A 16,372-nucleotide genomic window follows, 5' to 3' on the forward strand; every position below is an offset into this window, starting at 1 on the left:
CAAAAGAATGCAGCTGCAAATTTCAACTTGTATGAACAAGCTTATTCTGACAAATTAAAACCAGATGTGAAACAGAATTGAGACTACTGTTGAGCCCCTTCTCTGTCAAAAGTAATGTTGTAAAGGGAACACAAAGCCACTTCTGCAGGAACAGAGGCTTGAAACCTGGTTCCAGTAGTTCTAGTTTGAGGCAACTTTGCTGTATCAAAGCCCAAGTCTCCCCTGGTTTGCCATGCAGTGGTCCTGAAACCTAGTCTCCTGAAACCAAGTTCCAAGCCACAAAATGTTCCCTCAGCTTAAGAGTTATCGTTTCAGAGTGGAGATCTTTCTAGACGATGTAGTTAAAAAGTAATCAGAAAGTGGATACTGGAAAAAAAATTGTAAAGGCTTACTAGGTACAATCTGCAGACCTATTTTCCACTGATGAAATCTTTTTTTCTCCCTTGCCAACTCAATCCCATTATTTTCCCTAGTAACACGGAATTACTTTTGCCATACCAAACTGTTTAAGAAATGCACCCCTGAATTTCATATTTCAGAAACTGCTCACAACCATTCTTTCTCAGCTAAAAAATAAATAAACCAGAAGGAAACACGTTAAAATATCTTAAAATCGCTGACACCTGGGAGCATTTCACAGCAGAAATGTAAAAACAAGATTTTTGGCTTCTTTTGTGAAACCCGACCGTGTAAAGAAATAAACCCCACACTGTTTTCACTGCCAGTCCCGCTTACTTTTAGATTGAAATTAGTTATTAGTATGAATTAAAGAATATAAGCGCTTTCCCTTCCTGCCAGGGTGGACTTGCAGTGAAATATTACCCTGTGAACTGAAATCCACATCATCCCACAGGCTCTGCATACCCTTCTTCTGCAATTTTTTGAATGACAGAAGCCCTTAAAAAGATATGCTTGTGTTTTGCATATGCTTGTTTGAATTGGCAGCTGCTGTTGAAGGGGTTTGAAATGCACCTCACCCCAGCAGCATTACATTAACACTATAGAGTCTTGAGCTGTGAAGAAGCTCCTCACCCCAGAGGCATTACATTAACACTATAGAGTCTTGAGCTGTGAAGAAGCTCCTCACCCCAGAGGCATTACATTAACAGCTGTGAAGAAGCTCCTCACCCCAGAGGCATTACATTAACACTATAGAGTCTTGAGCTGTGAAGAAGCTCCTCACCCCAGAGGCATTACATTAACACTATAGAGTCTTGAGCTGTGAAGAAGCTCCTCACCCCAGCAGCATTACATTAACACTATAGAGTCTTGAGCTGTGAAGAAGCTCCTCACCCCAGAGGCATTACATTAACACTATAGAGTCTTGAGCTGTGAAGAAGCTCCTCACCCCAGCAGCATTACATTAACACTATAGAGTCTTGAGCTGTGAAGAAGCTCCTCACCCCAGCAGCATTACATTAACACTATAGAGTCTTGAGCTGTGAAGAAGCTCCTCACCCCAGAGGCATTACATTAACACTATAGAGTCTTGAGCTGTGAAGAAGCTCCTCACCCCAGCGGCATTACATTAACACTATAGAGTCTTGAGCTGTGAAGAAGCTCCTCACCCCAGCAGCATTACATTAACACTATAGAGTCTTGAGCTGTGAAGAAGCTCCTCACCCCAGAGGCATTACATTAACACTATAGAGTCTTGAGCTGTGAAGAAGCTCCTCACCCCAGAGGCATTACATTAACACTATAGAGTCTTGAGCTGTGAAGAAGCTCCTCACCCCAGAGGCATTACATTAACACTATAGAGTCTTGAGCTGTGAAGAAGCTCCTCACCCCAGAGGCATTACATTAACACTATAGAGTCTTGAGCTGTGAAGAAGCTCCTCACCCCAGAGGCATTACATTAACACTATAGAGTCTTGAGCTGTGAAGAAGCTCCTCACCCCAGAGGCATTACATTAACACTATAGAGTCTTGAGCTGTGAAGAAGCTCCTCACCCCAGCAGCATTACATTAACACTATAGAGTCTTGAGCTGTGAAGAAGCTCCTCACCCCAGCAGCATTACATTAACACTATAGAGTCTTGAGCTGTGAAGAAGCTCCTCACCCCAGAGGCATTACATTAACACTATAGAGTCTTGAGCTGTGAAGAAGCTCCTCACCCCAGCAGCATTACATTAACACTATAGAGTCTTGAGCTGTGAAGAAGCTCCTCACCCCAGAGGCATTACATTAACACTATAGAGTCTTGAGCTGTGAAGAAGCTCCTCACCCCAGAGGCATCACATTAACACTATAGAGTCTTGAGCTGTGAAGAAGCTCCTCACCCCAGAGGCATTACATTAACACTATAGCTGGGCTTAAATTACAATCAAAGAGCAATACGATAATGTCTGAAAACAATGAGTTGCCTTATCAATAGAACTCCCGTAAACAATCATAATGTCAGCAGCAATCAGGGAATAGCCATTCAAACCACACAGACATGAGATCCCTGCTGCATGTTCCACAGCAATTCAAACCACATAGACAGGAGATCCCTGCTGCATGTTCCACAGCCATTCAAACCACATAGACAGGAGATCCCTGCTGCATGTTCCACAGCCATTCAAACCACATAGACAGGAGATCCCTGCTGCATGTTCCACAGCCATTCAAACCACACAGACAGGAGATCCCTGCTGCATGTTCCACAGCCATTCAAACCATACAGACAGGAGATCCCTGCTGCATGTTCCACAGCCATTCAAACCACATAGACAGGAGATCCCTGCTGCATGTTCCACAGCAATTCAAACCACATAGACAGGAGATCCCTGCTGCATGTTCCACAGCCATTCAAACCACATAGACAGGAGATCCCTGCTGCATGTTCCACAGCCATTCAAACCACATAGACAGGAGATCCCTGCTGCATGTTCCACAGCCATTCAAACCACACAGACAGGAGATCCCTGCTGCATGTTCCACAGCCATTCAAACTGGCTGCCTTTTTTCCCCCTTGTTTGATCACAGTTGCAGGGACTAAAGCCTTCATTAAAACCCTATAGAATGGCCTGCATACCCCAGTTATCCGCATGATGTAATCTCCACTCATTGGAAGCAATGTTCCCATGCAGCATTGATTCTGAGATTATGTCATCTCCACTCGTTGGAAGCAATGTTCCTATATAGCATTGATTCTGAGATGATGTCATCTCCACTCATTGGAAGCAATGTTCCCATGAAGCAGCATTGATTCTGAGATGATGTCATCTCCACTCCACTTGGAAGCAATGTTCCCATGAAGCATTGATTCTGAGATGATGTCATCTCCACTCATTGGAAGCAATGTTCCCATGAAGCATTGATTCTGAGATGATGTCATCTCCACTCCTTGGAAGCAATGTTCCCATGAAGCATTGATTCTGAGATGATGTCATCTCCACTCGTTGGAAGCAATGTTCCTATGCAGCATTGATTCTGAGATGATGTCATCTCCACTCGTTGGAAGCAATGTTCCTATGCAGTATTGATTCTGAGAGCACTGGGGGAAGAAAATCTTTTCAGAGAGCATTGATTATTGATTGCACTGTATCCCTGGAAAGTGGTTACCAGTTCAATCAGCGGTCAGTTGATGAAATTCTCATGTTATAATGAGTATAAAAACTATTAAATAACCATAAACACAAACCCCATACAGAATTCTCTATGATTTCTTACTAGAAAGGAATTAGTCTATTTTTCCTTGAGGAATCAACAGCAAATGTCCCCTAAACAGATTGTACCCCCCCCCCCCAAGCTGGACAGCTCATTGGTTTAATGAACTGCTCTATTTAATAGATGTACAGTAATCTGCAGCTCTGAGTGACGTCTTCTAAACAGCCTTGTCCCTAGAGTCCATGAGCGTTCAGACAGAATCACTGTGTTTCACTTACTCAGCACAACTGGGACGTGAATAATGTCCCTGACCACAAGAAGCATTGCCTTACAAAACACAGCATTGCATCAGTTATTATTGCATTGAACTGGATAATCGAACAGCAGGTTGTGGTAGCTGTACGCAACCCTTACAACACCCCTTTGTCTTTGTCAAGACTAATAGCAATCGGCAATCTTCTATAAAAATACAATCTATTTGAGTTCATAAAATGTGCTGCCTGTTATTTTTATTAGTGAATGAGTGATTCAGTTGTAAGGCTTTTGAGATCCTGCTTGGAGTCTAGTCCAAAATAAATCAGCAATCAGGGGAATAGCCATTCAAACCACAACAGACATGAGATCCCTGCTGCATGTTCCACAGCAATTCAAACCACAAAGACAGGAGATCCCTGCTGCATGTTCCACAGCCATTCAAACCACATAGACAGGAGATCCCATGCTGCATGTTCCACAGCCATTCAAACCACAATAGACAGGATCAATAGTAAACAATCATAATGTCAGCAGCAATCAGGGAATAGCCATTCAAACCACACAGACATGAGATCCCTGCTGCATGTTCCACAGCAATTCAAACCACATAGACAGGAGATCCCTGCTGCATGTTCCACAGCCATTCAAACCACATAGACAGGAGATCCCTGCTGCATGTTCCACAGAAATTCAAACCACATAGACATTGCATCAGTTATTATTGCATTGAACTGGATAATCGAACAGCAGGTTGTGGTAGCTGTACGCAACCCTTACAACACCCCTTTGTCTTTGTCAAGACTAATAGCAATCGGCAATCTTCTATAAAAATACAATCTATTTGAGTTCATAAAATGTGCTGCCTGTTATTTTTATTAGTGAATGAGTGATTCAGTTGTAAGGCTTTTGAGATCCTGCTTGGAGTCTAGTCCAAAATAACTCCCCTGAGCAGAGTTTTCCAGCTAATGCCCCAGGACCCTTTCCCTGATTGAACACACACTAGAACAGTACATCATGACTTCTAGCTGGAAGCTGCTGTGTTGTGATTTGAGGCACTCACAATATGCAACCAATCGCAGCACTGAACAGAACTTACTGTAGATGCAAAGATTCACTACTGTCTATTAGACTGACTACGATATAAAAACCCAGAGCTTGCAAGACCTCAAAGGTCTCTTCTTCAGGTGTACAGTAAGCAGACATTTAAATAGCCTTGATCATCACAGCAAAAGACAAATCTCTTTCAACAATACTGCAGTACAAAAGTAATCCAAAAGGTGAAGCATCCCCTAACCCTTAGTACTGCAGTGCAGTGAGATGTATGCAGGGCACTGTATATCCCCTATATGCAGATATGTATACAGTATAGGAGGGGTTTTTGCATCAATAATGAAGTGCCCAGTCCTTAATGATATGGTTTAGGATCACGTTGTTAAGTTATACTTATTTTGTTAAGTTATACATTATTCCCAATTAGAAAAATCATTTAAAAAAAACCATCAGTTTCCACAGCTGTTAATTCTCACCCTGGGTGGCTGCAGAAAGCAAATCATGGTGCAGAAAACACTGAATATGTTCAATGAACCCGCAGACCTGACTTTAACACCACAGCACCAAGAAAAACAGTGAGCCTGTTTATTATAGAACTACAGGGAGCAGAGCAAGCCGAGTAAAACATACTAACCCAATTCAAATCTCCTAATGAATAGTCAACCACTACGAGCCCAACTCAACTTCACTCTTATCCCTGGGAAAATGAAAAGCCTATGCAATTAAATCCCAAGCAAGCGAAGAACAATATTAACTTTGATTTGATCAGTTTTACTGCTGCTGTTTGCTTCTGGGTGGACGAAGGGTGAAGGGTTACAGCCATGCAAGCACAGTAAATGCTGGCTCAGGGTCGTACCAGACCCTTGACCTCCCTTACCAAATGGCCTCTGTGCTGAACACTATACTTACAGTTTGCTTCGTGCCTTCACAGCAATGCAATGTTTAACATGCGCTTGTCTGCACTGTAATTCTGCCAGAGAGAAACAGATGTTTGTTAGAACCCACTCACAAAGCATGTTCTGCTGACTTTCATTAAAATGTATCATTTTGAAGGAGTTTTAAACCCACATACTGTACTGTACTGGGGTACCGGCTCACAAAACACCTTTCTGTTTGGTGATCAGTTACAATTAAACTATTGATAATTAAATAAAGGATTCCCTAATGGGGTGTTTTAAAAAGAAAAAACAGTCTTGGTCCACTCATGCAAAATCAGTTCCATCGTGCCTCACTTACTAATCAAATAACACACATTCTTGCAGATTCTACGGCACTTTCTACAATATTTTATATTGGGATTTTCATTCCACACCATTACATGAATTTCTTGCACAGCATTTGTCAATAAAAAGTTTTCAATTGCATGCTGTAATGAAAGTGGCTCTCGAGTGATTTCCTGGAATCCTATCGGAGAAGGCAAAATGATTCTTCTTCCAGTTGGGATTTCCTGTTTTTAATATTCAAAGAAAAACCAGTGAATGAATGAATTGCTGGGCGTGCAGGTCATGGCAGAGACATGTTTTGTTCTGCTTACTAGATTGTATCAGGTGTATACTGGGATGCCTCTGTAAGTGGTGCTTTTGGGATGACCTTTATCAGGGGCTACCCTTTTTATAAACGCACAGTATGATTTGATCACACAAACTGAATCATTATTCATGCCTCTTGAATCAGTAAAGCAGTTTACTGTCTCTAGAGTAATGGTCCATTATTGTATAGTTACAGTTTCTGCAATCCTACCTTGAAAAAAATCATAATTGAATAAGCAAAGGTCAAAATGATCATAAGTAAATTGATGTTGTCCTTATAGAGCGCTAATATGGTTTCTCATGACAGCTACTGAATTCGAATGCCCAGACTGCACCAATTAGCCCACCTGGGGGCTCAGACGTGCTGCTAATAAGTGTGCAGGACACAGTGCATACCAGCTGACCGCCCCGCTCGCTAGGTGTTGCTCAGCACAGCTACAGCACTGGCAAGCTAATGAAGTCTTGGCAGTGGCAGTCAGTCCCTTGAAGCAGGAGGTCATGCTCCTCGATGGCACACATAAAGAGAAATTAAATGAGAAAATTGCAAATCAGGATTTCTATAGAAAACAGCAGTCGTCTGGAATCGTAAATAATGACTCGTAGCTGACACCCCGCTGCCAGGTCTCCAGCAGAGCTGTGTTGGAATAATCAATCTGTTATTATTCTGTGATTAGCATTACATCAGTAAGCAGCAATTCTAATCTTTTTATGTGTATAAAATGGATTGCCACTGCTTTTTTACTGCTTGCTAAATTAAGCACAAATCAAAGCTTGATATCAAACTGGACACACACGAAAACATGATCTCATCCATCATGCTTTTACATCACCTTTTCCAAAAAATTCACAGGCATTCCTTTCCTGGAAACAAAAAGCCAATGATAACAGGAAGGAATCCCCAGAGAGACCATGCAAAGAGCACTGCAGATTACTCCTGTAGTGCCCACACAATCCGGTCCTCTGTTGCTTTCTGACTGCAGATTACTCCTGTAGCGCCCACACAATCTGGTCCTCTGTCGCTTTCTGACTGCAGATTACTCCTGTAGTGCCCACACAATCCGGTCCTCTGTTGCTTTCTGACTGCAGATTACTCCTGTAGCGCCCACACAATCCGGTCCTCTGTTGCTTTCTGACTGCAGATTACTCCTGTAGCGCCCACACAATCTGGTCCTCTGTCGCTTTCTGACTGCAGATTACTCCTGTAGTGCCCACACAATCCGGTCCTCTGTTGCTTTCTGACTGCAGATTACTCCTGTAGCGCCCACACAATCCGGTCCTCTGTTGCTTTCTGACTGCAGATTACTCCTGTAGCGCCCACACAATCTGGTCCTCTGTCGCTTTCTGACTGCCAAGCTTCCCTGCGGTGTGCACAATCTGGGACGGAAAGTGCAGTTTGCATTTGGACCTTCTGTTCCGAGCACCAGCCCTGTGCTACCATCACATCAGACTAACCTGCAATTATGTCGTCTCCACTAACGAGCGAGAGCAGTTAGATCTAGCATGATAGAAGAATTGTAACGAGCATGAAAAAATCAAACATGCACTTGACAGCATGTAGAATCGTGTTAAACAAACAACAAGCTAAATACAAGCTCTCCCCCTGTGTTAGTAATTCAAAAGCCCCCGGTCAAGCACAAGAATAAGCGACTAACTGTACAAAGAGCCTTGCTGCAAATGAAAAATGATAGAAAATAATGGCTGGATTAAGCACAGGAGCAGCTGAGAATGAGTGTGCTTTCTGATAGCCACTGTACTGTATTCTCTTCTGAGCTTCAATGCAAGCGTTTCCTTTTCTGCACCGTGCTGTATACACAAACGTTTCAACACCAAGGAGAATGTTTCACTTCAATTATCTTACCTTAAATGTTGCCTTCCCTTGCCTCCTCTCCCGTCTGCTGTAAGAGTCCCACAAACCTCTTTCTGCGCTCTGCTGTTTCCACAGATGTCATCTGTAAGTGGGATGCAGTTGTTTTTCGAGATATGCCAAAGGGAAAATGCTTAAGTAGTTTATAACTTGAGCGCTGTTGTAGCTGGCCCTGCGGACACACACCCCTGCTTCACACTGCCAGGACTAGGCTACAGCAGAAGAGTGTGAACTGTACTCTTTACTGCAGTGTCTTAAGAAAGTTTCAATTAGTGGCTAAGGTTTGAATCTTGACTCAAGGTCCCTGGATGCCCTATAAAGTAACTGTTTACAATTGAAGCATGTTTTTGGGGGCACTTTGAGTAAGTTTAATGAGTTCAATATGCTGATTCGATATGACATACTGGAAGTCACTGAATTGTCTGCAATGTAAACACTGCTCACTGCTCAAGGTTTTGTTGTCTTTGATGAGAAACAATCTCCAGTGTGGGATGAAGGCATGCTTCTTGCTTTTAATCTGCAACAGACTTCCTGCTTTCCAGTTTCCCCACTAAAACGGTCTGCATGTAGAGTGTGTGTTTAAGCTGTGTGCTTGTACACTATTGGTGTGTTGTGATAGTTTCAATGACTGCCTCCTTGTGATGCTGAGTTTAACAAATACATCCCCTTCTATCTCACTAGCACTAGCAATACCCCACAATGATTGTTACAGTACAATATAATCCGTTCTTTATATTATTTTACAGTGCAGTCGCTACATCTTTAAATCATTTAGAAATGAATAAAGGACCTGTTGTTTACTTGTGAATCACATGTTGACATGTGATGTAGGGGATAGGAGCAGATATTTGCAATCACAGTTTTGTTTTAGAGAACAATGAGGTTATTAATTACATTCGGACATGACCAATAATGCACGACTGCTGCAATAAGCATGGAAGAGAGAACATGGTACAATGATACAAGATTAAATTAGCTTTTATGAATCGAGGTGTTAAATACATTTAAACAATGAAGAAAAAACAGTGCAGTGGGAGTCTTGTTATCATCCCTGTACAAATGAATTATTAACACAAAAACCAGTTGGGACGACTCGTGTTAATTAGTCAACAGTTGTACATAACTTAAACATGTACATGTTGCTTCCATTTCCAAACTAAAGTGTATGCTTTGAGTGCATTACTTTATAACTATTATCCCCAATCCCCCATAATACAAACACAACACAGACAACTACAGGTCGGGCGCCGCTTTCAAAATGCAGAAGTAATCACGTGGTGCGCTTTGAGGAAAACCACACAATTGCCTTCATAAAAGTAAAACAAGACACGCGTGTTTTCAATATATAACATAAATCACGTTTTGACACGCTTTTCGTTACACAGATGTATTTTTCAAACGACCGATTTCTTTTTATACTGGCATTATTTTGACTACCTAAAAAAAAAAAAAAGCAAGTGCGCGGGGTCTTGCTGCGGGAAAAAGCGCGAAGTTCTGTTCCGGTTGCTAGGAGAGAGTCTGTGGGAAATAATAAAAATAATAGAAATAAGGCATGGGTAGCGATTGCATGGCGGTGAGTAGTTGGTAGCCCTTCTTTAAGTGTGTCTGTAAAGTGGTTGTAGTGTTGTCCAGTTAGGAGAGCGGCAGGTGGTTGCTCTGCATTGGGGTCCCAGTTACACACTTACAACAGCTAGCGTCAAGTCTATTAGTTATTTTTAGTAAGAAAAAGAAACACTTTTTTATGTTATGTGCGTAAATAAAATCATTTTAAAAATGCACTACAGTAAAGTGATATTGTTTTAGTCGTTATTTGCTTTTGGCTTCATTTTTTTTTTACAAATCTCCATCCAGCACACGTGTGTTCACAGCAAGAGTGGCTGTTTATCTTTAAGACCTGACGGGTTTTTAAAGGAAATTCACACCCACCTGTGTAGTTTAATAATAACATGAATAATGATGCAAGCGGCTATAGCTTGTACCTGCACTTTTATTTTACTTGTTAACATATTAATCAGAGTACGGATAACATAAAAAAGACTACCAGCAGTTTAACGATGGAGATTCTGTATACTGAACTATAAGTAGATGTGTGGTTTTAAATTGAATACCGACGTGTTTGGTATAAAATATGTAATAATTTGATTAGTTTAGGGGGCGTGGTGTCTGTGTGAAGTACGGTACCGACAGCACTCTGTGCACATTAGTAGTGTAACTAGTTAATGTAATTTTGTTTTTTTTAAACAAGTCTCATTTATTTAAAAAAAGCTCGTCGCACACTCTACAGTAAGGATTTTTCAAGCTGCATGAAGCTGAAATCCGTTGCTTTTCCTTCTGGTCCTATTGTTTGGAACTTTGTGGAATGTCATATAGAGAATTTGATCAGGGTTTTACTGTCATTTAAAAATATTTAATTTACACATTTTCTTTTTGTGATCCTGCCGCCAGATTATGACTAACTTGTGTACTTTTGTTGTGTTGTTTGTAGCGTATGTGGTAAGACTGCTGATACTGTGGAAAGCAGCAACACGATGCCTGGTCTTGTACACAGTGACAACGGGGCAGCAAAGGGCAGCCCTCTCAAGAAGAACCGATTGTCTCTTAAGTTCTTCCATAAAAAAGAAACTAAAAGGGCGTTAGATTTCTCTGAGACACAAGAAGAGGAAGAGACTGCTCTAGAACCGGTTGTGTCAGAAAGGTTCAAGGCTTTCACATTTCAGCTATTTTACATATTAAATATTCCCCAGGGATGAAAATAATACTCACATTGCTTAGCAGTTTCACCCATGCCAGGTTTTACTACAGCTTGATAAGCCCCACTATATAGGTACCAAGCTCAAGTGTGTAAAACCAGGGATGGATTGAACTGCCATGGAATGGGAGTATTATTTTCATTCCTATTCTTAAATATTGTTTTACATCTCCCATCTAGGCACAGCTAATCAAATTAATAAATGAAAGCAGAAAATACAGTAACCTCATTTCTGTATGTATCTCTGTAGCTTAATAATGTTACATTTTTTTAAAAAACAATTTGGAGCCCCAGCATATCAGATGTTTTACACATTTTATTTTTATTTGTTTCTTTTTAGAATTTACACAATTGTTATATCTTTCACATTTTGACTTTTCTTCAGTTGTGACCAGGTTGTACCTGCGCCCGTGCCCTCATCCCCTCTTCTCTATGAGAAAAGGGAAAGCCTGGTACCTTTTGTGGGTTTAAATAACCTTGGCAACACCTGCTATCTTAATAGCATTCTACAGGTAATGTTAGAATTGTATCCAAATGCTTTCTAATATATGTATTTGGTTTAGTTTGAGCTTATTTGAATAGTGGTTTTATACCAAGGTGACTCTCATTACTCTCACTTATTATAGTTAAATATAAGATTGCTAATAGGAGAAGAAGTTGCCAGTTGATTTTCTACTGTTTTTTAAAGGCCATTCTTATAAAATGTTTTTTTTTAGGTATTGTACTATTGTCCTGGCTTTAATACTGGAATCAAGAACTTGTACAATTTGATCTTAAAGAAGAAAGACAAGCAAAAGGACGATGAGGTGAAAAAGGAGGAGGGGGTACGTTTTGAAGTTTGACTCTTTTTTTTTTTTTAAATATAGCATTGTTTCTTGTGACATTCTGCAGTGGTTGGCAGATTGCTTTTGTTGTTTTATTAAAAATTGCACTTGTTTTCTTGTAGGAAAATATTCAAGAGGATTTACCAACACATATTGAGCTGCTGGTAAGTTTTCATAGCCTGGTGGCATCGTTGGATCAACTTCAGTCCAGCTATCTGCTCAATCCAGAGAAATACACCGATGGGGAACTTACCACGCCACCAAGGAGATTGCTCAACACACTTCGGTAAAGACACTGCATCTTGATACCTTTTAGTGCAGATGTCATCTGTTGGATTATTAGAAACGGGTTCCAGTTACACTCCTCTGTTATTGCGGGTTGTGTTGTAGTGTCAGTCCTCCTGTACTGGTGTGCACACACTTCACTTGCACTCATTTAACAAAGATGTAGAGTGCATTGATCCCTTAAGATGAGGAACATTGGCTTGAAACTTGATTCCAGGAGACTTAGCTTGAGGCAACTTTGCTGTATGAAACCTCCAAGTCTCCCTTGGTATGCCATGCAGTTTCAAGCCACAAAGTGGCTTCATGTTCCCTCAGCTTTAAACTTGGGGATATTATTATTATTATTTCCTTTTTAGCTATTAAAGAGAGAGAGATGGGTCTATATTTAATACTATGTTTAAATGCATTTGACAGGCTGCTCAACCCCATGTATGAAGGATATCTACAGCATGACGCCCAGGAGGTGCTGCAGTGTATCCTGAGTTACATCCAGGAGGCTTGTGAAACCTTAAAGAAAGAGCACAAGAGTCAGGGGGAGAAGCCAGGTGACGGAGGTGAAGAGGACTGCCAGCAGGGCTTTCTGGGGGAGTGCAGCGCACCTCCTGCCAGCAGTGCAGAGGGGGAAGGTTTGGTGAAGGATGACGAGAGATGGGCGAATGGGAAGAGGAAAAGCGACACGGAGGCTGGTAATCTCAAAAAGAAACCTAAACCTCTCAAAACACAGAAGCCAGTGGAAGAAAAAAAACACTTCACGCGATCAAAAAGGAAGTCTTCAAGTGATAGTGGGATAGAGACCGAGAAGGAAGGCATAGACGACGGGAATGATCGTGATGGGAAGAATGACAATGATATCACCAGACGTGCGAAGAAAAAGAAACATCACAAACTTGGCTGGCTGAAGTCTTCAAACAAACAGCCCAGTATCTTCTCTAAGTTTCGCAGTATGGGAAAGCTGAGCACACATTCCAGACATAAAGGGCAGGAGAAAGAGGCTGAGGAACTCAAGAATCCTGTAGACATGGTTAAAGTTGAAAACAGAGAAAATGCAGAGAACTGTGCTTTGAATAAACAAGTTAATAAAACCATGGAAGAAAAAGAAAAGAGCAGTTCTGCAGGTCGGTAGGGAATTTTCTCACATGTGTGCTCTTGTGATCTATCAAAACATGCTTGTAGCTGTGCAAAATCAAACTCAAGTACTAGATTTAGAAATGAGGTCAGTGGAGTTAAAATATTGAAGCAACTCCATATTTTGATTTTTTTATATATATATATATATATATATATATATATATATATATATATATATATATATATATATATATATATATAAAAATTCGGAGAGACCTCTCTGTGCAACAACGTCGTTGTTGCTGCTGCTTTAGAGGGTTATATAAAAGGGAAGGGTTTTCTACTTCCCATTTACTATATATATATATATATATATATATCAACATTTGTTTGTTTTTTTAAATTAAGGTACATGCAGTGTGAAAATACAGTGAAAGATAAAATATAAAAACGGGTGATAAAGTATGATAGTAGTATTATTTCCTGACCTCTTAATATCTAAATCAATAACAAAAATAATAAGAACATTTGTTCCATTGGCCAAATAAAAAAATAAAGGACATGTTGCTGTAGTCTGTCCTTTTTAATATGTTAAATATTGAGGCGTCTTGCATCTGGGATCACTTCAAGATGTTTGCTCCATGTTCACCTTCCCTTTTCTACTTGTCTTGCAGAGCAATGCTGTTTTGATCTGATGGAGAGGTTGTTTCAGGGTCAGCTGGTGCTCCGAACCCGGTGCCTGGAATGCGAATGCTACACCGAAAGGAGAGAGGATTTCCACGACATCAGTGTGCCGGTACAAGAGGATGAACCTTGTACAGTTGAAGATAGTTCAGAGAGTACGTACAGTAGCTCTTCAGTTACTCCATGTACTATCCAGCGCTGGCTAAGCCTCTGGTTTTTACATCCCACCTTGTTTCCTTCTCTTCTCAGTCTCTCCTGAACCCAAGATGGAATTAAAGACCCTGAAGTGGGCAATATCTCAGTTTGCATCGGTAGAGAGGATTGTCGGGGAAGACAAATACTTCTGCGAAACATGCCATCACTATACAGAAGCTGAAAGGAGCCTTTTATTTGACAAAACTCCGGAAGTTGTAACCATTCATCTGAAGTGCTTTGCTGCTAATAGTTCTGAGTATGCGACTATTATTCTAAATAGTGCAGTGAGTTTGAGTGTTTTCAGATCTAGGACTAATTCAAATAAAAAGGCCATCAGCAGTTGCTCCCTGAACCACTTTTATACAGAACTAAAAGGCAGTGTTCTTTTTAAAGGGTTTTTACCTGTATCATGGTAATAACATTGTAGTATTCTTTTCATTTGTCATTTTATTCCTGTTTAGCGCCAGGGCTTGGATTACATTGTGCAACACACACCTTTCAGAGGTGTGTTGAACATCAGTCATCTTGAGGCATTTTACCTGAGCTCTTCATTAAATGAAAGCTTTGTATTTCAGTTTAGACAAACTTGGTATTCAGTTTGAGAGACCAGCAAGCAAGTAGGACCTCAGTCTGATGCAGTACGGATCTTCTAGCTGAATCAGTTCTAGCTCCCGAGCAGTTTCGTTCCATACACATAAACAACACTTCATGACTAGTGTAAGGAATTAACACTTGTTTGTATCTTTCTTTAGGTTTGATCCCTATGCTGGACCGTCGAAGGTGAACACTCCTCTACAGACGCCGCTCAAGCTGTCGCTGGAGGAGTGGTGCACAAAGCCGTCCAAGGAGCACTATGAATTATTTGCTGTAGTGATGCACAACGGAGTCACCATCAGCAGCGGTCATTACACAACCTATGTTAAAATGATGGATCTTGGCAGCGTAGAAATACAAAGAACGGACTTCAAAGAGGAGAGTGGAGCGGACTCCCTTAAACCAGAGCCCCTGGATGAAGAGGAGGCCAGGGCTTTTGATCCACAGGACTACGATGATGGCGAAGTCTCGTTTAGCGTGAGTGGAAAATCGCACAGCCCGGTACAGAAAGTCAATGTCAAGAAGTCTTCAGAAGGGGTTGGGCTCCTTGGAGGTCAGAGAAGCATTTCAAACTTTGATCTGGCCAGCAGCAAAGTAGCGAACCCTGAAAAGACAGTCGGTACTGTAAAATGTGAGCGAAGCTCTGCAAACGATCATTCGGATAGTCCATTTAAAAATGCGAAGGAATGCACAGTTATGAATGCAAATGGCAGTAATGAATGTAAAGCACCTAGCAGCCAGGCCCCCAATCCAGTCTTGTGCAATCTGTTGGACTATGAGGGGAAGTGGATGCTTTTTGATGACTGTGAAGTGAGACTTGTTGAAGAGACAGAGTTTTTGAGTTCATGCTCGCCAGCTTCGTGTTCCACATCCACCCCTTATCTTTTATTCTATAAAAAAGTTGTTTAAAAATACCCGTGTTATTTATGGGACCATTTACAAACTGCTTCCCCCCCTCGTCTCTTCTTCGGTTTATATACTGTAAAGCACAATTGTGTGAAACAAAATTCTCACTGTCTATTACATAAAAACAGTATACATTTTCAGTAGAAATGTATTAAGCTATACAAATGGTTGGGTTAGTCTGTTCTATTCTGTTTCTTTTTATGGTATCTTGGCACTTTAAACCTGTGCATTAATGTAATTGTTTCTTTTTAACCTGGATTGTGTTTCTGTGCTACATTTGCTAAAAACTCAATAGAAACCGTACAATATGTTTCACCTGAACTATACATTCTTGTTTTAAAATGTTATATATAAATAGTGCATTTTATTGTTATACAGGATTTGTGTTTAACAGTAAATGTTCAGGAAAGGTCATTTTGGGCAAAATGATAAATATTTTATATTAAGATATATATTAAGTTAAAACACAGTTCCTATAATAAAGATTTGCTTTAACTTTTTTTCTGTAGTCTTAATGTATTAGTGCTATGTCCCATAGGCAGGATTCTGATACCAAACTGTGGCTGTTGATTAATTTAAGCATGCACGTCAAATACTTTCTCACTTGTTTGTAAATAGTTTAATAAAACTCACAGATGTGTTTTTGTTAGAATGACCCCATTTCATCTTTCCATATAAGAACAGATACATTGATTTCAGGAATTAAACAACAAACACAACCAGCCCTTAGAGACGACAAAATATTTAATATGTAGTAAAATATTTTAAAGTAAT

The 16,372-nt window shown here is 40.6% G+C and overlaps 1 protein-coding gene across 1 annotated transcript; it reads left to right on the forward strand.

Annotated features, from left to right (window-relative positions):
- The first annotated feature begins 6,307 nt into the window (after positions 1-6,307).
- On the forward strand, positions 6,308-16,357 carry LOC121331204 (ubiquitin carboxyl-terminal hydrolase 1-like). Its single transcript, XM_041278436.1, has 9 exons — positions 6,308-9,866; positions 10,779-10,988; positions 11,428-11,554; positions 11,759-11,866; positions 11,989-12,152; positions 12,566-13,266; positions 13,894-14,058; positions 14,153-14,354; positions 14,851-16,357. Exons 2-9 carry the CDS (start codon positions 10,822-10,824, stop codon positions 15,599-15,601), a joined length of 2,385 nt encoding a protein of 794 aa, XP_041134370.1. The 5' UTR covers positions 6,308-9,866; positions 10,779-10,821; the 3' UTR covers positions 15,602-16,357.
- Positions 16,358-16,372: the final 15 nt, after the last annotated feature.

The sequence above is a fragment of the Polyodon spathula genome, chromosome 18 (assembly GCF_017654505.1).
Source record: "Polyodon spathula isolate WHYD16114869_AA chromosome 18, ASM1765450v1, whole genome shotgun sequence".
Lineage (NCBI taxonomy): Eukaryota > Metazoa > Chordata > Actinopteri > Acipenseriformes > Polyodontidae > Polyodon > Polyodon spathula.